The sequence below is a fragment of the Talpa occidentalis genome, unplaced genomic scaffold (assembly GCF_014898055.3).
Source record: "Talpa occidentalis isolate TD23 unplaced genomic scaffold, MPIMG_talOcc4v2.1 talOcc4.4, whole genome shotgun sequence".
NCBI classification, from domain to species: domain Eukaryota; kingdom Metazoa; phylum Chordata; class Mammalia; order Eulipotyphla; family Talpidae; genus Talpa; species Talpa occidentalis.
Genome location: NW_023604295.1, coordinates 96196267 through 96220596, shown reverse-complemented (window position 1 = coordinate 96220596; position 24330 = coordinate 96196267). Strand labels below are relative to the sequence as shown.

Sequence of the window (24330 nt, the reverse complement as noted above, 5' to 3'; positions counted from 1 at the left end):
CTTACCCTGCAGTCTCCAGTGTCTTGGTCCCAGGCATAATAATGTGTTAACATGGCCAGAGCTGCGCCTCACAGGCTCACTTCCTGATGGCGTGGATTCAGTCTCCTTCCTCTTTAAAGATGAAACCAAGGCTTTGTCTTTTTTGCTCTAGATTGAAAAATATTTTCCAAGTTGTCATCAGTATAGCAATTGAGATCTTGAAATATGATCTGTATGCAGAAGAATGATCACATTCCTATAGTTACTCCTTTTGTCACAGATAACACCATCCTGACCCTACCTGACAGTTTCTGGAATGAGGAACCAGTGTGAAATATTTGAGGACTCAGTGTGTATATTTTTTAAGATAGAAATTGACATTCTAAAATATTCCAACAGGAGATGATTGACCAAATGAACATGATTAAATTTTACTTGAATAAATATTTGTTCACTATAAGTTAACAAAAATAAAAACAACTCTGGAAGTTTGGAAGCCAAGGAGGAAGAAGAAAAGGGAAGGAAGGAGAATCCAAGTCAAAAATAAAAGTCTGTAGACTATAAATAAACTTAACTATCAAGCACTTGCTATTTGCCGTGTGCTTGCTGAGTGCTCACGGGCTCTCATTTAATCCTCCCAACGCCCTCAGAGTTATTATTTGCTCTGTTTTATAGTTTTCTCATACCTAAAATGAGAGGGTTGAATTAAAGTTGATTTGTGTACAAGATCCTCTTTGTAGGGAATAACCAAAGGAATTGGAGATGTGTAGCTTAGGAAAGGGACATGCAGAGTAAATCTTGAAAGGGCTGTTGTGTGGCAGAGGTTATGGTTGAGGTCCCCTCTGTTGCTCAGCTAAGGAGAAAGTTCTGCACTGGATGGATGGTCTCCACCCCTATCTGAAGAATCTCTCGAATCACTTGTGGCAAATGAATGCGTTCAGAGTACATGCCACTAAGAAGCATGCTCTCTTTGCTTTTGTGTTGTCTAAAACAACCAGTGTCTGTTTATTTCGCAGCAGTGCTCATTCATTTTCAAAACCATTTCGAGAAAGGTTGAGAAACTGGATTAGGAGTTGCTCAGGGCCCAGGAGCATTTCTTTGTGTGGATTCAGCACCATCTTGTGGACGGGGCACTGTGGACTGAACTGGGCTAGGCTGACACCTTCAAATGTAAAGTCATCTCAAAGCACAGCCTTGAAAAAGGTGCTGCCAGTGAAGAATTCTGCCTGGATGCGGTGTTTGTAAGAGAGCTGCCTACCCTCAGAGCCAGGAATTGCTTGGAGAATTTATCTAAACCACCCTCCTGAAGCTATTTAGTCCATGACACACAGAAAGCAGAGTGGGCAGACTTAGCAACACAGCAAGCTCCAATTCCTTTTCCATCTTACTGTTGACTGTCTAATGGGGGAAGCGCGATGGTATATAGAGTGGCTCCCAGCACCCAAGCACCCACAGTCCTGTGACCAAAGCGGGCCACAGGCTTGCATCTTCTCCAGATTAGTTTCTTGTGAACAGAGGCTAAGTGTGGAGACTGGGAGAGAATTGAAAAAGTAGAGAGTGGAAACCAGACAAGTGTTTGGAGGGAGGTCAGCCTGCAGATGCAAAGTTGTTATATGGACACCCAGCACCAAGGCCTTACACAGAGGTCACCAACCTGGATTTCAGTGTTTAAAAAGAGATCTTTATTTTTTAAACTTTGTTGCCAATTCAGTCCAAGCACTCCAGAGACAAAAGCAAGCTCCCTGGAGTTCAAACTGTTCAAGAATAAAATTCAACTGAGGAAATTTTAAGGACCTCATTGGCGTTATTCAGCAGTTCCAGAGTCCACAGCATCCAGTCTACTGTAGCAGGTGGAAAAAAATCCCCTAAGAGCTAATGAGGCAAGGGATCCTAAGCAGAAGAGAACGCAAACAAGTCAGTGATGCTAGGCAAAATAACCTGGTTATTAGCAGGTTACTTGCCTTTAGGGGATGGCAGGGTAAGGCTGGTGGTCTGTCAGGCACATTACCAGGTTACCTAACTAACGCTGATGAGGTCATTCCTAATTGACTAATTTAAGATTCCATTTCTGGGAGAGCCAAAACACTTTTTAAATTAAGTTTCAGTTTGATGCTGTGGGGTTAAGCAGTAGCAATTCCACTTCAGGCCGGCTGTCTCTACAGAACAAAGCATATCAGTAGAGTTTGAAGGATTCCCGTCCTTCTGCTGAGCCAAAGCAGTAGTAATAAGCAATATTTCAGTGTTCCAAAGCTCTGTCTCAATGTCTTAACTTGTTTGAGCATTAATGACTCTGGACAGTGCACGGCCCTGCCCCCTTTTATCCAGATCAGCTTAGGCCAACAGTGTTGATTTGGGTTCTTTTTTGTCTCTTACACATCAGAACAGCCTTCTTGACTTTTTCATATTCAACCTCCTTTTAGGCTAGGTGACAAATAGCAGGGCAGTTCATATGGACCTAACCACTGGATCTGATTGTAGTACCAGGTACAAGGGGCTTGAGAAAACTTAGTGTTTGAGTGCTTTTTGGTTTTGCTTTTACTTAATAAATGTTTATGAGCACCTATTTTGTGTCAAGTACTGTGCTGGGAGCTGGGAGACTATGGTAAATAGTTTTAGCTCTCAGTTTGTTCTCTTGTGGTAAAGGCACACCTCTAATCTAAATTACAGTTGTAACAAATACTGTGGTGGGGGGGGACATATGCTGAGAGTACATAACAGATAGACCTGATGAGGCAGATGGCACTATTAGACATCAGGGTAGGTTGCTGTCTGGACTCAGAGGACAGCCTAGGCTGTATAAGCAGCATGTGCAAAGGCCCTGAGGTGGGAAGATCCTAGGCTCATTCAAGGAAGAGAAGGCAGGCTCTTGTAGGTTACAGTGACAGGAAATGAGAACCTTTGGAAATTATACTGGAATTTGCATTTAGAGTTTCACCATGTTTCAGCTCTGTGTTACCCAGGATATTTGTCCCTCTGTCACAGAGAAAGCTCATACACAAAGTTGTTCCCCCATGACCTGGAAATTCTCCTCCCCCAGTATTCCCTTCATACCACTGGCCTTGTGTTGTATCTTGACTGGCAGCTCTCAGCATGGTGCTCATGATCCCTGAGATGACATCATACCCAGGTGGGTAATGAGAGGCTGTCTAAGTATCCATGCTGGGGGAGGAAAGACAAATGAAACAGCATCTCCTTGATGTGTCACTTCAGATCAGCAAATCCTGCCTTGGGAGTGGCTTGGGCTCTGTCTCCTGAGTGTTTGAATGAATTGGCAACAAATTTTTAAAACTCAACTTTTTTTTTTAAAGATTTATTTATTCATGCATACAAGAACTGGGGTACAGGCCAGATGTGTGGGAGGGTGAGAGAACTCACCAGAGACAGAAGGGAACAGAACAGGAAGACTGACTGAAATGCACTGCTGAGGGGAGCGGTGGGTGAGTCAGAAGTCTGCTGCACCATGTGGGTGTCCCCGCTGCCAGCCAGGATCGAACCCTCATTGCAGAGGCTGCAGACAGCTTCACAGCGCTGTGCTCAACTGCCTGCACCACCAGGGAGGCCCAACTTTTTATTTAATTCTAAAACTTTAAGCTTAGCAACATGTGGATATAGGGTAAAGGCCTTGGTGTTGGCCTTTACCTTGTGGGCCAGCTCATGTGCATAACATGGCTCATCAGTTTTCAGCAGGATGCAAAAGCACACCTGCCCAGACCGGATCTCCCCACACTGAGCAACATCTGAGTGCAGATACTGTGACTGTTCAGGTGCCACCTTGAAAACACTGCTGCTGTGGTGTAGCCAGCCATGAAGGTACAGACCCGAGGCCCATCTCGAAATGCTCAGGCTGCCCCGCATCAGGGGCCTGCTTCCCCTTACTCAGGTCCTCAGCTGCTCTTCTTGGGGACCTCCTTGGAACATTCTGCTTTAGCACAGGCGGCGTCTCTCAGTAGCTTCTCAGCATGTGACCCCCTGGCTACCTCCAGCAGCCCTGAATCTCAGCCTCAGTCTGTTCCTGCTGTCTCTTCTGCAGTGGTGATCTTGTGCAACATGCCTGCACCTTGGGCTCATTTTGTGCAGGATAGAGCAAGTCCCCTACCCTGGCTTCACTGCCGCTCGGAGTGCTCGAGCACATGAGGCTGCAGGGTGCAGAGGACCAAGCACTGTGCCATTGCCAGAAGTTACAGCTCTGCCGTAGTCAGGCATGTGTCTGGCCTCAGTTACCACATCAGTGCTGTGGGCACAATATCAGCTGAGCACTGATGATTTCATTCATCTTACCTTGTGAGTAGCTCCATTTTACATGCCCACCTCCCCAGACTGTGAAGGGGATTAAAATAATACATGAAGTGCTGCACCACCTGAAATATATCAGATAAATGCAGTTTTATTCATACTTTATTGGGAAAGTTCAAACAATGAAAGTTACAATTGACAGTTTTCATGGTGCTTATCCATAATGCTGACTTACAAACAGGTCTATTTATAATACAGATTATTCATTTAAATGAATATTCCTTGAGGACCTACCTGCCAGGCTGTTCTGGGTGCTTGAAAAAGATCAGAGAAGAAAATCAAAGATTGAAACCATGTAGTATACTGGAATGTTACAAATGTGTGGAAAAGAAAAGAGCAGAGCAGGTACTTGACCAGGCGTTCAGGAGAGACGGGTACATCACTTTATAACTTTTTATTTATTTTTTATTTTTTTTAAAGATTTATTTATTCATACAAGCACTGGGTACAGTCAGAAACGCGGGAGGGTGACAGAATTCACCAGAGCCAGAGTGGGGAACAGAACAGGCAGACCGACGAAGTACACTGCTAAGGGAAGCAGCGGGCGGCAGGAGAGGTCTGTGCGCCATGTGGGACCCTCACCTGGCGGCCGGGGATCGAACCGCCACTGCAGAGGCTGCAGGCAGCCTCGCAACCTAGCACTCAACTGCTGCGCCTCCGGGGAGGCCCTAGATCACTTTTTAAACAAGATGAACCTAGTCCATGTTTTATGTGACAGTCATGAATGCATTCAACAAACATTTCCTGAGAGCCTGCCCAGTGCTGGGGCCTGGGGATGTAACAGTGAACAGAATGAATGAGAGCCTTTCTCTCCTGGGTTCACTTTCTGGCTGGCAGAGTGGGCAGTGAGCAAGCAGGCAGATACATGTGATAATTGCAGGTGGGGGTAACTAGTATGAAGGAGACAGCCCAGGAGATGTAAGGCAAGGAATGGTGGGAGTGACAAGAGGACAGAATGGTGCCTCAAGTGACACTTGAGCTGGGCCGGAAGCCTGAAAGTGAGCTAGCCTTGGGCAGTGCCTTCAACATGTCCCAGGCCTCAGGGCGGGGAGAGGCTTGGCAGGTGGAGGCCTCTGTGGTGCGCAGGAAGCAGACCAGAAGGAGCAAATCTGGAGACAGTGGAGGGAACCCACAGGCAGGGCAGGGCTTTGCAGGTGACAGTGAAGGGTCTGGATTTTATCCTAACATCAGGGCCAGCTCCTGAAAGGCTTTAAGCAGGGCTTAACTTGATCTCGCTTGTGTTTTTAAAAGACTTTCCTATGCACTGCATGTGGAGAGGTCTGGGTAAGCTGTTCTCCAGAGCCATGAATGGGGTAGGACAGAGTCAGGTCTCAAACTGATGCCTGCTAACATGCATGGAGCCCCTACTGTGTGCCAAGCAGTGCACTGGGTGCTTTTTATGTGAATTATTTTGTTTACTTTCTCTGTCCATTTCTGGCTTGTTTGGAAAGAACCAGTATACTGTGGTTCATTGTCTTGTGGAAGTCTCCAGAAAGTCAGGGTGCAGGGGGCGCTGGGGGTGAAGGGTGAGGGTACAATGGTGAGATGGACTTAGTTTAATGCCAAAGCAGCAGTTCGGCTCTGTCCATTTTAAGATGACGCGTCCTTGCTACTAGCTGGCAGATCAGTCTTGTTCAGAATGTTCCTCCCTCTGCCCTCCCAGAGAGGAGGGAGCGAGCTGAGAAGAGCAGGGCCATTCAACCTGCTGACCTTCTAGGTTTGCAAGAAAGCGGTATTTGGTTTTTGAAAACAATTCATGATGATAAACTCAGCCCCTAAACTGAGAAGAACTGGGGAATAGGAGCCTGGTCCTGGTCATTTTGGTAACTTGGTCCTTGGTGCCCACAGCATTCAGACTAAAACTGCTGAGTGTCGGTGGAATTTGGTTGAGACGTGAAACAGACACAGCACTCGAGGGCTTCACAGATAGACTCTCTCAGCCTGTTTGCCAGGTTTCTTAAGCAAGCAGGTGCCCGGGCAAGCTTGATCCTGAGATGAACCCAGGTTCATGGGCTACCCTGAAATGCTGTTGTGCTTCAAAAAAGAAAAAAAAAAAAAAGAAACCAAGGACCTTTCCCCGCTTTCATCTTTCCAAACAAGCAATCTAAAATATTTAACTGGGCATATTGCATCATTCGTGAATCTGATAATACTCGTTCTCACAATCTGTTTGCACGCAACTACAAGCCTAGAGACTGGATGTTTACCTTTGCAAAGTAATATATTCAGGTAAAGTTGTTCAAACCAACCTCCTCTGCTGAATGAATGCACTCTAGCAACTTCCTGATGCTAGCCTTTTGACCAACCCGAATTCCAGTTGAAAAAACAAACTCCCCGGTGTCATACTATGCCTCCTCCAATCTAATCGCTTCTGTGCAGTAAAACCTTAGAAATACAGCTCTTCTCTGCCCCTTTAGGGCTGCATTTAGAAAGCAAATCAAGAGGATTTTCCTTTTCCTAGACACAGCTGAACTCTATAAAGGGCTTCTGTTTTGTAATCTGTTTTTGAGATCCGATGTGTGTGTTTCTAACGCCCCATCACGTGAGGAGATCTGACGTAGTCACCCAACATGACTATGAGAAAATGTCCTCCAAAGATGTGTGTGAGATGGTGGAGCTGAACCCCAGAAGCAGTAGCCTTTGTCAGAAAGCTCTCTAAGGGGAATAGCAGATCCATGCGGTAGATTCCATTTCCATAGGGGTCACAAACTGGTCCATAATGGACTGAGAGGTTGACTTTTGCAGAAGTCCAGGTCAGTATCCTAATGCGGCGCGTGCTTTTTTTAGTTCCGTTTTATGTCTAAGTTTCTTTTTATAGACGACACGCAGTGGACAGAGTTGAGAAAGTTGTCCTGTCGTTTGTTTTGTTAATGTGTATTAGGTGTGGTGTAGGCGCTACAAGAGGGCTCGTCACCTTTTCCTCTGATGAGGACATTTAGGAAAATGGGGCTCAGTCTGGTGGGGAGAGCGGTACTGAGTGAGAGACTTTGACTTCTCACGAAGAATGTAGACCGGGTAGAGTTATTTCACTCTCCATTCGTCATGTCTTAAAGATTTACTCATAAAAGTACAGTGAATTTTATTAAGCCCTAAAAAGTTCTACATAATAGAAATGTTGGTTAATAAAGAGTTTTTTCAAGACTGTTTTCAACATGAGCACATTTAGATGGAAACTCTCATTTTCAGCTGTTGACTTCTATGTGTGTTAGTAAAGTTGCCTGAACTAATTGGGAGAGAGAAGTTTTTTTTTTTAAAGAGATTTATTTATTTTATACAAGAACCGGGGCACAGGCCAGATGCGGGGGAGAGTGAGAGGATTCACCAGAGACAGAGTGGGGAACAGAACAGGCAGAAGGACCGAAGTACATTGCTGAGAGGAGCAGCGGGCAGCAGGAGAGGTCTGCTTCACCATGTGGGATTCTCACCAGCCAGCCAGGATCGAACCCGCGCTGCAGAGGCTGCAGACAGCTTCATAGTGCAGTGCCAGGTGCCACCAGGGAGGCCCCGGGGGGAGGGAAGATTTAATTAAGCTGGAAATACTGGAATCTGTTGGTCAGATCATTGCCAAGGATTATTTCTTTTATTTTTCCAGTTCATTCCCAGAATGAATGAACCAATGCCTAAAAGCAGTATCAGGGATATAATTGGGGATGGGAGGACTGATTTAATAGATGAATGGATGGAATCATGTGGACAAACAGAAAACTGTTAAGTTAACCTTTGAGATGTGGAAGGCAAGGATGCATACGGTGGTTGATCGTATAAACATATTACAGTTGGCAGCCCTGCAAATCAAGGAACAAATTTCACCTGAATATAGTGTAAAAAGGGCTATTGTCCACCCAGTGTTTCAGCCTTGCTGAAACTCAAGAGCTAGTTAATAAATCACTTTGAGCCTGGAAAATTTAAGACAGCTATAGTGTCTGTGCAGATAGCCTGCACTTTTTTTGAAAGCTCAAGGTAAGACACTTGACTTTTAAGAAAGGCATACATTGTACCTGTTTCCACTAACTGAAATCTGAAGAGGATTTTAACTTTTACAACAAAAGGTTAAAAAAAAAGAAAAGAAAACTGCATTTAGCATTTGTTTTGTAGCAGCCGTTCTAGATGCCATTCACTCCCTGAGCAGAGACAGTGGCACACCAACCTCCTTCCCCAGGCTGTGCATTTATCATAGCATTCCAACTTTTACTACGTGCTGATGTCATTTTAGGTTTTATGTGTTATTTGGTTATTGTAGGAGGCTTAGAATGCTCAAAAATATTTCCGTATAAATTAATGGTATTCACTTTATACCATGGCAGCTTAGGAAACGTTTCATAGAAACATTCCACTTAGTAGGGACCTATGTCTGGTTTCTCTCTGTCTGGGTGGGTGTGTCTGTCTGTGTATCTCTGTTTCTCTATCCCTTGGTGTCTGTCTTTTGGGGATTTCAGCTTTGATCTTTCCACGCTTGCATTCACTGTGTCTTTAAGGCTTATACACAGTTTATTCTGTTGAGTAATAGTTTTTAAATAGTGTATTTAACAATTATTTTGAACATTTTCTTACAGGTTAGAGTAACTAACCTATAAAACTCAAAACTCCCCTGACAGTCTTACAAATCATCAAAGACCCAAAAAGCTTTTGTTTATCTGAGTTAAATCTATCCATATTGACCATATTCAAAATTTTAAACTGGGATTTTAAAAACTATTAACTTATGAAAAATAAATATGATAAACTCACTTGCATGATAAAATAACATTTTGTTTAAAAAATGACTTTTAAAGCAAGAAATAGACTTTTAAAGCAAGAAAGGAATTGTTTTACGTTTTGGCAAGTATTTTAATATTTGAGCCTAAAGTAAAGCTGGGCTTTCGTATCGGCCCTGGATTCAGTTGTCATATGTTGTTTTACTTGAAGTATGTAAAGGAAATCCAACCATACCCAAAAAAGCAGTTGGAAAAGGGAGACTTTGTTTAAAAAAATAGCTTTTTTCAGTTTTTCAGTCAGTCCACTAATAAAGAATGGCAGATATTCTTTAATACCACACCAAAACTTAACAAATTATAGCTACTTAAAGGTCAGTTGCTACATGGAATCCAAAACTGTATGGAGAACTTTCTGTATTTTGTTACATTTCAATCCACTGGTCTTGTACCTATAAGCCCATGCATAATTTTTTTTAAATAATAAATTTTATTTTTATATTCCCCCATACAATTGCAAACCCCCCATTCTGACCCATGCATAATTTTTTTAATAACATATAGTACTCACTTGGAAAATATAGGTTCACTGAGCTATGTATATCCTCTAAAGTTATTGTTCAGTGTCAAAAAAATTACTTTCATTACCATCACCACGAGCCTCAATAGAAAAATTAGATATTGAGAAGTTTTATGCTCCTGGTAGAAGATACAGGTTTTCCAGAATTCTAATTTTTGCTTGAAAGTTGAATTTTATTACTGACAACAAAATGACAGCCAGTTTAAGTTCATTTTCAAGACATTGTTGGACAGGATACCTACTTCTGAATAACCGTAGTTTGTCATTCTTTCAAGTAAAGTGGTGTTCCATGAAAGAAAAATTGACTAGTTTAACTCACAACTCAAACACCCGCCCAGGGCATTCGACAGTTTTTCTGTCTACACCAGAGGTGTTTTGTGTATACCTCCAATCTTACACACAGAACAGTAAAAAGATGTATCTTCAAGGATCACTATTTAATAAAATTAATTAATCAACTTGACTCATCTGAGTATTACTGGCTTGATAGCCAGAAAGGTGTCAGCAATTTTGCTCACCATTGCTTTTACTCCATTACTACAGGCGTCAACATAGTAAAAAAGACAAATGACATAATAATGTTATTATGAAAATAGTTTTGACCTCATAATCCAGCTGGATACCCCAAGATCCATGAAGCACACTTTGAGAACAGCCAGATTAGAAGGAAACAGAAAAAAAAATGGACTGGAATTAATTTGTATTTTCTTAGTAAATTTGCTCTATCGAGATAAGAATTTGAGTTCAATTAGGTTTAACCTCTGAAGTTTTAAATCAGGAACCTTTCTAAGCACAATCTGTAAATGAAACTGTTTGCTATTCACAGTCTGAGGCACCAGGGCCTCTCCCCACTGTCAGTATCATTAACTACACATTGTACCCCACAAGAGATGATTTGGATATCCTTATACTCAGGGAACATAAAGGGAAAAATGTGAACAAATGCATAATATTACATGATCTACTAAGGTAGGAACCAAAAACTAGAAATTTCCGAGGAGGGAGGCTGCCTGCCTGCGTTGTCTCCTGGGATGCATAAGGATAAGAAATTGCCAGGCAGAGGAACCAGGGGCTAAGAGGCTTTAAGGAGAACCTCAAGAGAAAATGCAATTTTCTCCTAAAGCTTTCTTCAGATGGCATGTAGAAATCTTCCAAAGTTATAAAAAGAGGTCCCCAGTGCTAGGAGTGTATGTGCTGGGGTGTGTTGATGTGGAGGTAGGGAGGCTGAGGAGCAAAACGGGTCTTCTGCTTTGTACCTTGTTATACTTCTGTTTGAGTATTTTACCATAAGCATATATTTATTTTATTAAAGCTAGTTAACTCTAACGCAGGTGAAGAAAAGTAATTTTAATCATCAAGACTATCTTTAAGTGCTCATCTTTGTATCATGTGTTTATATATTATGTAAAGTTGGCATATACCAGAAGACAAAAGCAGCAAATGATTCCTTGCTAATTAACAAGTGACATTTATGTAAGGTATCCATTATAAAGTATGTTAATCATTTATTTATAAAATTCTTAAAATCATTTTATATACTTATAATGTATGCCTTATGTAAATATACACATGCTTACATTACTCTATAATATAGAATTTCATATTTAACTTATAAAGGTTTGTGTTTTGTTATATATGTATAAAGATAGAGAGGATGACCATTCATCCTTATTTACTGGGGTATAGATTCCAGTGTGCACCTGTTTGTCTGACATAGTTATTAAGTTGTACCTCTTTCTATGTCCAGTGCCCTATTTGAGCTGTCTAATTATAATTATACGTTCATCCTTATGTCCTTATAAGATATATTTACATTAGACATCCATTTAGTGTACAAACTTGTAAATATGTACATCTGGTATTTATAAGGTATATGACAAAAGCTGTTATGGCTAAATTACAAACTGGAGAAAACAGTCATAAATTAGATGACCATGGTTATCTCTTTACTTTTTTCAAATTATTAGTAAATTATTTACTTTTTAAAAAATATTAGCTCATCTATATTTTTGCAGCTACAACATTTTTTCAGCCTTTTCCATTTTGGCAATACTACTGAGAATAGTGAATTTATTGCATGAAATTTGCTTTTTAGAAAACATTTTGGAAAGTTACATGTAAATTAAATCCCTTTCTATTTTATATTTCTTTTTCTGAAATCCCTTGTGGACTTTCCACTGGCAGGAGCTCCTGAGGCTTCTGTTTGTGTAACTCTCTGTAAAGAAATACAGTGGAGGAGAGCCTTTTATCTTTTTATGTCAAAGGATGCAGCTTTTGGAGAGAATAACCGCCCCCACACCCCCAGGCATACACAAACATTTTTTAAAGATTATTTATTTATGCATACAATTGCTGGGGTACAGGCCTCAGGTGCAAGGGTGAGAGGATTCACCAGAGACAGAGTGGGGAGCAGAACAGGCAGATTTGAAATACAGTACTGAGGGGAGCAGCAGGCGAGACAGGAGAGGTCTGCTGCACCATGTGGATTATCTCCCTGGCTGGGCATCGAATTTGTGCTGCAGTGGCTGAGGATAGCTTCATAGTGCTGAGACTTAACCCCTTGCGCCACAAGGGAGGCCCCTCACACACACATTTTTTAAGTCTTAATTTTAATTTGGGGGATATGATTGAAGTATATGTGTCTGATAACACCTGTGGGTCCAAGGTTATTTAACTTATTCTTCTTAGTTACAGAAACCAAACTGGCTAATGGCGCCTGGTGGGTCACGTTGCTGAGAGCAGTCGCCTGGTGACTGGCGAGTGCTTGGGCAGGTGGCATGTGCATGTAGGTCACAGGACCCAGGGACACAGTTACATAGCACCCTTCCTGCCTGGCAGCCAGCAACCTGTGTTGCCTTGTCTTTCTGTTTTTCATGAAGAGATATATTCATTTTTAGTTAAATCTGTCAGCTTTTCAAAAACATGGTTCTAAAAACCACATGGATTAAACCACCTTTGCAAGACAGACAAACAGGGTTCCCCTCTGGACTACAGACTTGGACCTTGTTTCTTTCTTGCACTTTGGAAATATAGAATATGACTGTAAAAGCTGTGGCACTTTCTGCAGTCACCAGGTGATTATGACCTGGAGGCTGTTTATTACAAAAGGAGGTGGGGGAGGTGGGTACAGGCATCTGAAGACTTGACCTTGCCTCTTCTACAACTCTCATTGCTTTTTCAATTTGCATTTGCAGATGTGGAGCCTTTGTTTCAAACTGTTATATTTACTCCTAGATGATAAGTTGTTTGAGGGCAGGAACTTACTCTGTGCCTCCTTCTGACAGTCCCTTCCTTTGTCCATGTCTGCAGAGCTAGGTTCTTTCGGTCCAGATCAGTAAAGGTCACTTCCTCCCTCATGGCCTTGTTGGCCTCTTCCTCTGGCTTCTTGCACGCCCATTCCTGAGCTACTCTCCAGACCCCACAGCCTCCTTCCAGTGTGCCTCAAGCCATCCATTCTCTGGGTGGCTTTGCTTTGCAGCATTTCATAACCATCTCTTGTTTCCCTGTGACACCATAAGCCTTTGAGGCAGAATTATTCCTTTCTCTTACAGCACCGATTTTAGTATTTTAGTGTCAGACCTGAAAAATAGAATAAGGAATGGATTCATTCATTATGACTAAATAAATAGAAGTGTAAAAATACACATAGATTCCAGGGTCTCATCTTAACAGTTCTAAATCAGAATCTTAGGTGGGGATCTATAAATCTGTACTGTTTGAAAGCTTCCCTGGTAATTGTAATGCATAGCCAGGTTTGGGGACTTTTGTCCCAAAAGCATACAGTCAGTATTTAGTAAGCATTTTTTTGTTCAAGGAAGAAGAAACTTTTGTCTTCCTATAGCATTTAGCCTAATGCCGTGAACCAATATAAATATTGGTGACAGGATAAAAATAAATTTGGAGTTCAGATTCCATTCCTACTCTCACCATGTCTGGGAGCTGAGCTATTTCTCCCCTGGCCCAGGACCACAGCCAGAAGCCAGCTTGCCCCCCTCTGATCATTCCAGCACACTGCAGCCTGAGTAATTTTTTATTTTTTAATTTAATTATTTTGTTTGATTCTTACATCATTTTTCATTTTTGCACAATGTATGCATTTTCATTTTGGTTATATTCCCCATACAATTCCCACCCCCCCTTATTTTGATCCTAATCCCTCTTCTACTCCCCTCCTCCCCCCTGTACTGTGTCTCTGGTTTATAGTTGCTTGTTGATTTTGATTTTTTCTTTATTATAATTAGTCTTTTTCCTGGTCCCTTATTTAGGTCTTCTAAATTCCTACTATGAGTGAGACCATCCCGTATTTTTCTTTTTCTTTCTGGCTTTTTTCGCTGAGCATGATCCCTTCCAGCTCCATCCATGTTGCTGCAAATTGCATGAGTTTACCTTTTTTGATTGCTGAGTAATATTCCATTGTGTATATGTACCACATCTTCTTCAGACCACAGCATAAAGGACTCTAGAAGACTCCCCACAGTAAATTTTATACTGCCTGTAAGAGGGAACCCACTGAGTAATTTTTTAAATTCAAATCTGATTATGACTCAGTGGGTCCCTCTTACCGGCAGTATAAAATTTACTGTGGGGAGTCCTCTAGAGTCCTTTATGCTGTGGTCTAACTCCTCCTTTCTCAGCCTGTCTCATTCAACACATAGTGCTGAGACCTGCCATGTGCCCGCACAGCTGAGGACACTGGGACAGAGCATGCATACCCCCTCTCCTAGCTCCACACAGACCCAACTACAGAGTACCCTTTTAGCATTTCTGGGTTTTTTTGCTCATGGTATACCTTTTGCCTTGAATGCCCTTCACACACACCTGTTTCATTTATTCATCAATGTCAAGCATTCCAGGGTCCCTGTAAATTGTCACTTCATCTTCTGACACGTGTACATACCTTGAGTGTAAGGCCTACTTTGACGGAGTCCATTATTGATAGTTCTCTTTCTTCTCTGAGACTCTGAGCTCCTTGAGAGCAGAGACTCTCCTTGGTAACTCTAGCTTCTAATATGGTGACATATTTGCTGGAGGAAAATTGATACGAGAATGCAGCTTTTTGTGTGGGTACCTAGAAGACAAATCAAGGTGATACTTAAAACTATGATTCTTAAGGGATTACTGCAACACAAGGATATATGTTCCCTTGGAAGATATCATACTTAGAATTTTCAAAGTCATTTGAAATGCTATTTGGATGTTTTCTGGATTTGTGGTATTTCCTATTTTATATGTTACTCTGTTAGTATGGCCAAAATATTAATTATTAAGTTTTAACTGTTAGTCTTTGGCTAAATATCCTAACTGAAAAACATAAGAAAAGAATCAGAGGACCCTACAAAAGAAGGGCTTTAATCTGATGCCCTAAAGAATGTATTACTTAATGCGAAATACTTTATTCCCAATTGGAGATAGATCCTAGAGGGAGGGCCGGAGTGCTGTGGAGTGTTTGGAAGAAGCTGCAATTTTGAGGTGGAAGGGAAAAATAGGTGACCCCAGCAAAGAACTAAGCCAAGATGGAGCCACCTCTTTGGAATCAGATAGCATGTTTTTTGCCAGGCCTGAGACTATCCAGTCAGGCCAGATAAAGAACTGAAATAATATATGGGCTTCAAAGAAACCAAACAGGAAAAGAATACACAGACCAGGAGAAAAGGTGGGTTCTACTGGAGCCCAGAACAGAGAGTCTTCCAGGAAAGCAAAAAGGATCCAACAAAGTACGTCACTGATGTTGGACCCAGTGGAACAGGCTCCTGTGGTCTGTTCAGGGTGTCCCATTCTCCCTTCATAGGCAAGAGGATGCCACGAAGATTCCATTTCATCTAATTGCATTTTTATTTATTCTGCACTTCTGGAAAAAGATGTGGAAGTGCTTAAAAGCAGGATAAAAAGAATAGAACTGAGGTTGAATAAAGTGAGATAGTAGTCACACCAGCAACTCAGGCTAACAGTGATGATAAGTGGCGATAAGTCTCAAAAATTAAAAGAAACATGGTAAGTATGTTGCTCTTACATGAACTGGAGAATTGATAGGAGAAGTACTCTTTTCTAATGGCTGAATGGGATAAAAGAATTTATCAAATGGATTCTTATATAAAGGATGCTAAATAATATAATGAGCACAGCTTAGAGTAGCATTAGAGAAAGGTAAAAATAGATTCTTTATGTGACCATTTGGTCTTTCTAGATAAATAAATGCCATGAGTTAAATAGTATGCTCTACAGCTAGGAAGATACTGACCCAACTTTCTTAAAGAAGAATCAGAATCCCACAGAAGTAATTGGGGCTTATAATCTGACTCCTTAGGTAAAGGAGAACATTGTCACTAGAAGTTAAGGTAATATCAAGCCATAAGTCTTTCTGGATGTCACTTGATAAGGGATAGAGAGTATGGATGAATAGCTGGTTGGTATGTCCTTTGACAAGAGGGGTTTTTTTGGCTTCCTTTTTTTTAATGATTTATTTATGCATACAAGAACTGGGGTACAGGCCAGAGGTGTGGAGGGTGAGAGGATTCACCAGAGACAGAGCAGGGAACAGAACAGGCAGATTGACTGACACACTGCTGAGGGGAGCAGCAGGAGAGGTCTGCTGCACCATGTGGGTTGCTCCCTGGCCGGGGATCGAATTCATGCTGCAGTGGTTGCGGATTGCTTCATAGGTTGCATCCCAACCCCAGGAAGGCCCCCAACAGGGTTTTTTTTGTTTGTGTTTTTTAACTGGAGGGGTGATATATTGTTGTATAATGAAAATAGTTTCACTTGCTGTTAGCATTTTTTAAAGGAAAGAAATACAGACTGCATCATGCATACTTAGGGTAAATTTTAATTTCATTTGTATCTTTGATCACTATGTACCAAGTATATCCTATTGAGGATAAATATGAAAGCTGCTGCTTTTGACTATCCCTCACTAGACTATAATTTGGCATGCTCTGGTCATCCCCAGTCCATATGCCCTGGCCGATGTAAATATTCTACATATGGAGATAGAATAGCAAGAATGGGCTCTGAGAAGAATGAGATAAGATCCTCAAACAAAATAAGAGCTACTCTGCCTTTCAATTGTGCTAATTTAGAAATCTGACAGGGCTGAGTATTGTAAACTCAGAAACCTTCTTTCCTTCATGTTTCATTTCATTTTTGTTTGCCTCGTTACCTCAGAGTTCCTTTTGAAAACCCTAGTTGGCTTGGGCCAAAATGAAGGGGAAATCAGAGGAAGAATGAGATGAGTCCACAAAAGGGCCCCTGGCCCAGACAGCAGGGTAACCCTTGTGCTGGGACTGGGTCACACTGGCTGAGACTCCCTGAAGAGACCTCTCAGCCATACCGTAGGCTACTATCTTTCCAGCTGCTTCTCTGAGCAAACAATGCCTTTACATATAGGCACTGCTTACTTAGGGAAAAACCTCTTTAAGTCATTTTCCTGTCTCATGAACAGTGTTTGGATCAGACCATCAAGGCTATTTTGACAATAGGAAGGAGACTGGTGACAGGATCACGGCATTGCCCAACTCTCAGTTCAGTGCAGCAGCCTTGAGTGATAATGACCCTTTACATTTAGAGGAAGGCGGATCTTCCTCCCTACAAATTCAGGCCCATATGGATATAACTATAATACTGGAAAAAGAAGAACTAAGAATTCTGGGAGGATGTCCAACTATAACAACTATTAGCAATGGCATGAGAAGCAGACTGGAGTGAAATAATGATTTAGCTTCTAATGTTGACTTCAAGTCTTGGGAGCAACCACAGAGTGAGAAAAAAGCCTATATTTTCAGGGGGCCTTCCTGGTGGCGATGTGGTTAAGTCTCAGCACTATCACCACAAGGGCCTCAGTTCCATTCCCAGTTCCATTCCCAGCCAGGGAGCTAATCCAGAGATGTTGCAGCAGACCTCTCCTGTCTCACCCGCTGCTCCCCTCAGCAGTGTATTTCAGTAGATCTGCCTGTTCTGTTCCCCACTCTGTCTCTGGTGAATCCTCTTACCCCCTCAACCCCTCTGATCTGCACCCCAGTTCTTCTATGCACAAATAAATAAATCTTTTAAAAAAAAAAAAACCTCTATTTTCATACAAAGTTTTTCAAAGAAATTAAAAATAGCCTACTAATAAAAAAGCTACATGTGGAAAGGTGTCTGACCATTTCTTTCTTTTTGTTTCAGATGACAGTCATGTCCCTTTCCAGGGACCTCAAGGACGACTTTCACAGTGACACAGTGCTCTCCATCTTGAATGAGCAGCGCATTAGGGGCATTTTATGTGATGTCACTATCATCGTGGAAGACACCAAATTTAAAGCCCACAGTAATGTCCTGGCTGCTTCAAGCCTGTATTTCAAAAATATCTTTTGGAGCCATACAATCTGTATTTCCAGCCATGTCCTGGAACTGGATGATCTCAAAGCTGAAGTGTTTACAGAAATCCTTAATTATATCTACAGCTCCACAGTTGTCGTCAAGAGACAGGAAACGGTCACTGATCTTGCAGCTGCAGGAAAGAAGCTGGGAATATCCTTTTTGGAAGATCTCACCGATCGCAACTTCTCCAATTCCCCAGGTCCCTATGTATTCTGCATTACTGAAAAGGGAGTGGTCAAAGAAGAAAAAAATGAAAAAAGGCACGAAGAACCAGCCATCACTAATGGGCCAAGGATCACAAATGCATTTTCCATCATTGAAACGGAAAATAGTAATAATATGTTTTCTCCGCTGGACTTGAGGGCAAGCTTCAAAAAGGTCTCTGATTCCATGAGAACCTCAAGCCTCTGCCTAGAGCGGACAGACGTCTGCCATGAGGCGGAGCCCGTCCGGACCCTCGCAGAACACTCCTATGCTGTCTCTTCGGTGACCGAGGCTTACAGAAGTCAGCCAGTGCGTGAGCAGGACAGCAGTACACCTGCTAAAACAGGGAAAGAAAATTGTGAAACTCTTGCAGCAAAACCGAAAACATGCCGAAAGCCAAAGACACTCTCCGCTCCCCAGGATTCTGATTCAAGTGCAGAAAATATACCACCTCCTCCAGTAACCAACTTAGAGACTAATCAAGAGAAAAGTCCCGAGCCAGCTGCAGACCTTTCTTGTTCCAGACCTCCCAACAATGAAGGGGAGGTCCATCTTCCCAGGGAAGATGAAAATAAGTCCTCCGACTCCCCCGGGCCACCAGCTGTGGAGGTTCCTCCTCTCGTTTACAACTGTAGCTGTTGTTCTAAATCCTTTGACAGTAGTGCTTTGCTCAATGCTCACATGCAGCTTCACAAGCCAACACAGGAGCCGTTGGTGTGCAAGTACTGCAACAAACAATTCAGCACCCTGAACAGGTTGGATCGTCACGAGCAGATCTGTATGAGGTCAAGTCACATGCCCATTCCAGGAGGAAATCAGCGCTTTTTGGAAAACTATCCTACCATTGGACAGAATGGAGGTGCATTCACCAGTCCAGAGTCTTTATTATCTGAAAATAGGATTGGTGAATTTTCCAGTACCGGAAGTATCTTGCCAGAAACAGACCACATGGTTAAATTTGTTAATGGGCAGATGCTCTACAGTTGTGTTGTATGCAAACGTAGTTACGTGACTTTGTCCAGCCTCCGAAGACATGCAAATGTCCACTCATGGAGAAGAACATATCCTTGCCATTATTGCAACAAAGTATTTGCGTTGGCTGAATACAGGACAAGACATGAAATTTGGCATACGGGAGAAAGGCGGTATCAGTGCATTTTCTGCCTTGAGACTTTCATGACCTATTATATACTCAAAAACCATCAGAAGTCTTTCCATGCCATAGATCATAGACTTTCCATCAGTAAAAAAACGGCAAATGGAGGCTTGAAGCCTAGTGTCTATCCATATAAACTATATAGGCTTCTGCCAATGAAATGCAAGAGGGCACCTTATAAGAGCTATCGAAATTCTTCTTATGAAAATGCTCGAGAAAACGGTCAGATGAGCGAGTCTGCTCCTGGTACCTATGTTATTCAGACTCCTCGCAGCTCTGAGTTACCAACACTGAATTTCCAAGACAGTGTGAGCACACTGACCAACAGTCCAGCCATCCCATTGGAAACCTCTGCCTGTCAGGACATACCCACTCCTGCCAATGTACCAAACGCAGAAGGTACCAAATGGGGAGAAGAGACACTGAAAATGGATCTTGACAATAACTTTTATTCAACTGAGGTGTCTGTTGCTTCCACTGAAAACGCTGTCAGTTCTGACCTCCCGGCAGGAGATGTGCCTGCTTTGTCTTTGGGTAACGGCGGTGAGAACTCTGCCTCTGTGATCAGTTACAGTGGCTCAGCACCCTCGGTCATCGTGCACAGTAGCCAGTTTTCATCCGTGATAATGCACAGCAACACTGTCGCTGCCATGACCAGCAGCAACCACAGAGCCCCCGCAGAGCCGACTGTCAGTCCACCCCTGAAAGATGACAGCAAACCTGAGCCAGACAAAGTAGGTCGAGTAGTGAGCAGACCCAAAGGCATTAAGGAGAAAAAGAAAACCACACCAAGTAACAGGGGAGAGACACCAGAGGAGTCGAAATACGTTGCTGATCCTGGAGGGTCGTTGAGCAAAAGTACAAATACTGTTAAAGAAACTAGTAAAATTGAAACCTACATTGCAAAGCCAGCTCTGCCCGGAACCTCCACAAATAGCAACGTCGCGCCCCTTTGCCAAATAACTGTGAAGATCGGGAATGAAGCCATTGTGAAAAGGCATATCCTGGGCTCTAAATTGTTCTATAAGAGAGGGAGGAGACCCAAGTATCAAGTGCAGGAGGAGACTGTGCCACAAGAGAGCGACCTGGAAACCCACAGAGACAGCCCGCTTGGGCTCTGCCAATCTGAATGTGTGGAGATGAGCGAAATGTTCGATGAGGCAAGTGACCAGGATTCCAGTGACAAGCCCTGGCGCCCTTATTATAACTACAAACCCAAAAAGAAATCCAGACAGTTGAGAAAAATGAGGAAAGTCAACTGGAGGAAAGAACACGAAAGTAAGAGCCGGGACAGTAAGTGTAAATACCCGGCAGAACTGGACTGCGCTGTGGGGAAGGCCCCTCAGGAGAAGGCCTTTGAGGAAGAAGAAAACAAAGAGATGCCCAAGTTGCAGTGTGAACTGTGCGATGGAGAAAAGGCCTCAGGGGCCGGGAGCCAAGGAAGGCCCCACCGGCATCTCACTGCCAGGCCATACGCGTGTGAGCTCTGCGCCAAGCAGTTCCAGAGCCCCTCCACGCTCAAGATGCACATGAGGTGCCACACTGGCGAGAAGCCATACCAGTGCAAGACCTGCGGGCGGTGCTTTTCTGTGCAAGGAAACTTACAGAAACACGAACGCATCCACCTGGGTGTGAAGGAGTTCATCTGTCAGTATTGCAACAAGGCGTTCACCTTGAATGAGACCCTCAAAATCCACGAGAGAATCCACACTGGCGAAAAGCGTTACCACTGTCAGTTCTGCTTTCAGAGTTTTTTATATCTCTCCACGAAAAGGAATCATGAGCAGAGACATATTCGGGAGCATAATGGGAAGGGCTACGCCTGCTTCCAGTGCCCCAAAATTTGCAAAACAGCTGCTGCCCTTGGAATGCACCAGAAGAAACACTTATTCAAAAGCCCAACTCAGCGGGAGAAAACAGAAGGTGAAATGTGCCACGAAAACTCGAGTCCCCAGGAGAATCCACATTTCATTGATTCAGAAGACAATGACCAAAAGGATAATGTACAAACCATTGTTGAAAATGTGCGTTGAGTGGTGAGACTTAGAAAAATCTTCAAAAAATAGAAGTTGGTGGGTTTGGTTTGGGTTTTTTGTTGTTGTTTTGTTTTCTTTTGTTTTTAGTTTAGTTTTGTTCACATTAAGTCATGAAGGAGTGAAATGTAAAAAGAAAATTTCATTTGTGAAAGTTCCAGAAAAAAAAAAATCCTAATATCTACTTTGGGGTGTAGCATTAATTTCATTAATGTAAAGTGCACAAAAACAAAATGGCTGAATCTTCCATTATCCCAAGTATCTTGTGAAAGTTTATGAAGTTCTTAGCTGTGGTATTTCTGCCAGTGAAAAAAGTTTAATTTTTGTCTAATTTAAAACTTTCTAGTAAGTGCTAATAGGAACTGGCTGCTGAACTGTCTTTAGTCACTGGAGAAAATAAGGGTCAGATATCATGAAAATGTCATCTTCATAAATATGTTAAAAGGTAAATGAGCTATGATAGTCATTATACCCATCCAGCTCTGCACTATTAAAATTGTTTCAATTAATGGATACATATGAAATACTTAATATAGCTGAAAATATGTGTGAAATGAGTAACCTAAGTAGGATATCCATGCGTTATCTAGAACTACTTTTCTGCAACACAGACCTTGTAAAATACATATATAAATCACTATAACTTTTAACTGTCCATTTCCCCTGTAGAGAAGTTTAATGATGAGCAATAGATCTGCAAATAAGAAGGACTGATGTAAAAATCAGTAGAAAACATTTTGAATATGACTTAAGAGCATGTGTACCCTCGTAGATGGAATGCTGTTCTCTTGAAGTTATGGCTGAGTTGTTGTTATAACTGATCTACTCAAGTCACTGAAAACCTAGGTCATGCCTTATCTATGGGGAAAGCCTTCCCAGAATTTACCTGTGATTTCCTGTGTGTGTATTACTTTATAATGACCTCCCCTTTGAAAATGAAGACAGGTCAAATTCTTCTGAAGCTCCCTGCAGTCTTCTTCCATCCATCCCAAGGCTGTGGATGTGGAGGTCTAGTCCAGACAGACTTAACCAGGCTAGGCTTCAAGTGAAACCTAGCCTCCCATTCCGCTAAAGGAGTATCCAGGAAATTTAGTGTAAGGCACGCACATAGAGGTAAATTCCAAGGGACTTGAAAGTGAGAGAAAGCCTAATCCCTACAATTGTTAACCTTCTTGGAGATGACGCAGCCCACGAGTACATACTAGTACAAAAGAAGAAGGCCACAGAAGCACCCCCAACCCTGCCTTTTAATGGTTTGAATGGGCAAGAGGAACGATGTTATTCCTTGCTTTGTTTTGGGGGCATCAGGACATAGAATATAGAATGACAAGGCTTTAGCCCTTACATTTGGGGCTCAGAAACATATCCACAAAGCCTTGTCTTCATGTTTGCAGACATCTAGCTCCCTTGCTAAAACCCACTTAAGTTTTTTAATGTCCTTTTACACTGACCCACACTGTCAACATTGCCCTCAGAGTCTAATTGTCCTGTAGGATATTCTATCACGTGAACTAGGTTCCTGGGAACTCATGGTTCTTTTTAAACTGTCAGAATAGGCAGGAGAGAGAAAACAGTCCTGCCCTTTGATCACTGGCATGGGCAGAATCCAGAACCAGTTTAAAGATGAGCTGCCATCATTAATATTTATGAGATTTGATAGATGGAAACCCAAGGTTATCCATGGTTGCTAGGTTATCGTTATGAAGAAGTAGCTCAAAGAACTCCAGTTTCTCTCTCCAAGTGTGGCGATGTCTCCATAAAGAAGACTTAATATGAATTTGGGTGGGCAAGAAAGCATTTAAATGTTCAGAAAAGGACTTGATTAAAGCTGACCTTTTTATACTGTAGTACTTTGCTGTTAAATAACCCCAATATGTATCTGCATTTATCTTTTGTTCATCTACTTTTACTTACAGTATTATATAATAGAGGAAAATGGGGACATGCAAGCAAATTCAACTTTATTTTATACATTGTATATATGTATACCTGCACTATTCATTTGAGTTTTGTTAAAGAGATAGTCACCAAGGGCTTACGAAGACCATTTTTGAATTGATAATTAAGATCTTGACTAAACAATCCTGTGATCTACTAATTTGTTTATCTCAATTAGAATTACAAATCAAGGAGAATTTATTGTGTATTTTAGTCATGTTTGATTTGGGGGAACTTCAGATATAAAATTATTACATGTAGTGATGTCTCCCAGCCCTTACATGTGGATATTTTTTAAGTGGACTTGTATGCTGATAATTCTAGACCAAAGTAAATATGGCAGAATATTTATACATGAAAAAATAATTTTGCAAATATTTTCTATAATTGTATCATTCGTTTAAAATGTTGATAGCTTGTGTTAGTTTCAGGGAGGGGTGTATATTTTGATAAAAAAAATACTTGACTTTGTAATTCTGTATATTCTATACAATTTATAGCAGAGCCGTTTTAAGACAGCCTTGTCACACTTTTTGTTAATTGTGAAAATTTTATTATGAGTGATGTTTAAGTATGCATTGAGTACATAATGACCAACTAGAATTCAAGTAAGTGTAAGCAGTGAACATACTGTATGCTGTACAAGATACATTGTAATTTGCTGTTTTAGCATCTGTATTTTGGTTAGAAGATATTATTAAATGCAGATGTTAAGGGTTGGAAAGTCTAATTTTATTTTTAGAAATAATGACTATAAATTTGTTTTTGCTTGATTAAAATAGCTTATTCCTATGTAAAGTCTCTTTTTAAATGTTTTAATGTTAATTCTTTTGTGCAGCCAAGCAGCTATTCCAGCTGTGTGAGTCACATCATTGTTTCACATATTATTCGTTCGGTGTGTTTCTATTTCTTGTTGCATTCCATGGTATCTACTTATGTTCTTAGGGCTCAAATGGAATATGATATTGAAAAAAACAAAAGCAGCGATTAACATGTTCTTATGATTTAGAGCTTATCATCAATCAGGGAGTACTGGAAGCATTCTGCTCCACCCATCTGGAGGAAACAAGTTACACTTACTGAGTCCCAGGTATTTGGCAA

General features: G+C 41.7%; 1 protein-coding gene across 7 annotated transcripts in view; it reads left to right on the top strand.

Moving 5' to 3' along the window:
* ZBTB38 (zinc finger and BTB domain containing 38) overlaps positions 1 to 24228 on the top strand; it is a 72619-nt gene extending 48391 nt beyond the window's left edge. For all 7 annotated transcript variants that reach the window (XM_054700767.1, XM_054700769.1, XM_037525870.2 and 4 more), the window contains one exon: positions 17704 to 24228. In XM_054700767.1, coding sequence (XP_054556742.1) covers positions 17704 to 21291 — 3588 coding nt within the window. In that variant the 3' untranslated portion in view covers positions 21292 to 24228. The remainder of the gene's footprint in view (positions 1 to 17703) is intronic.
* Positions 24229 to 24330: the final 102 nt, after the last annotated feature.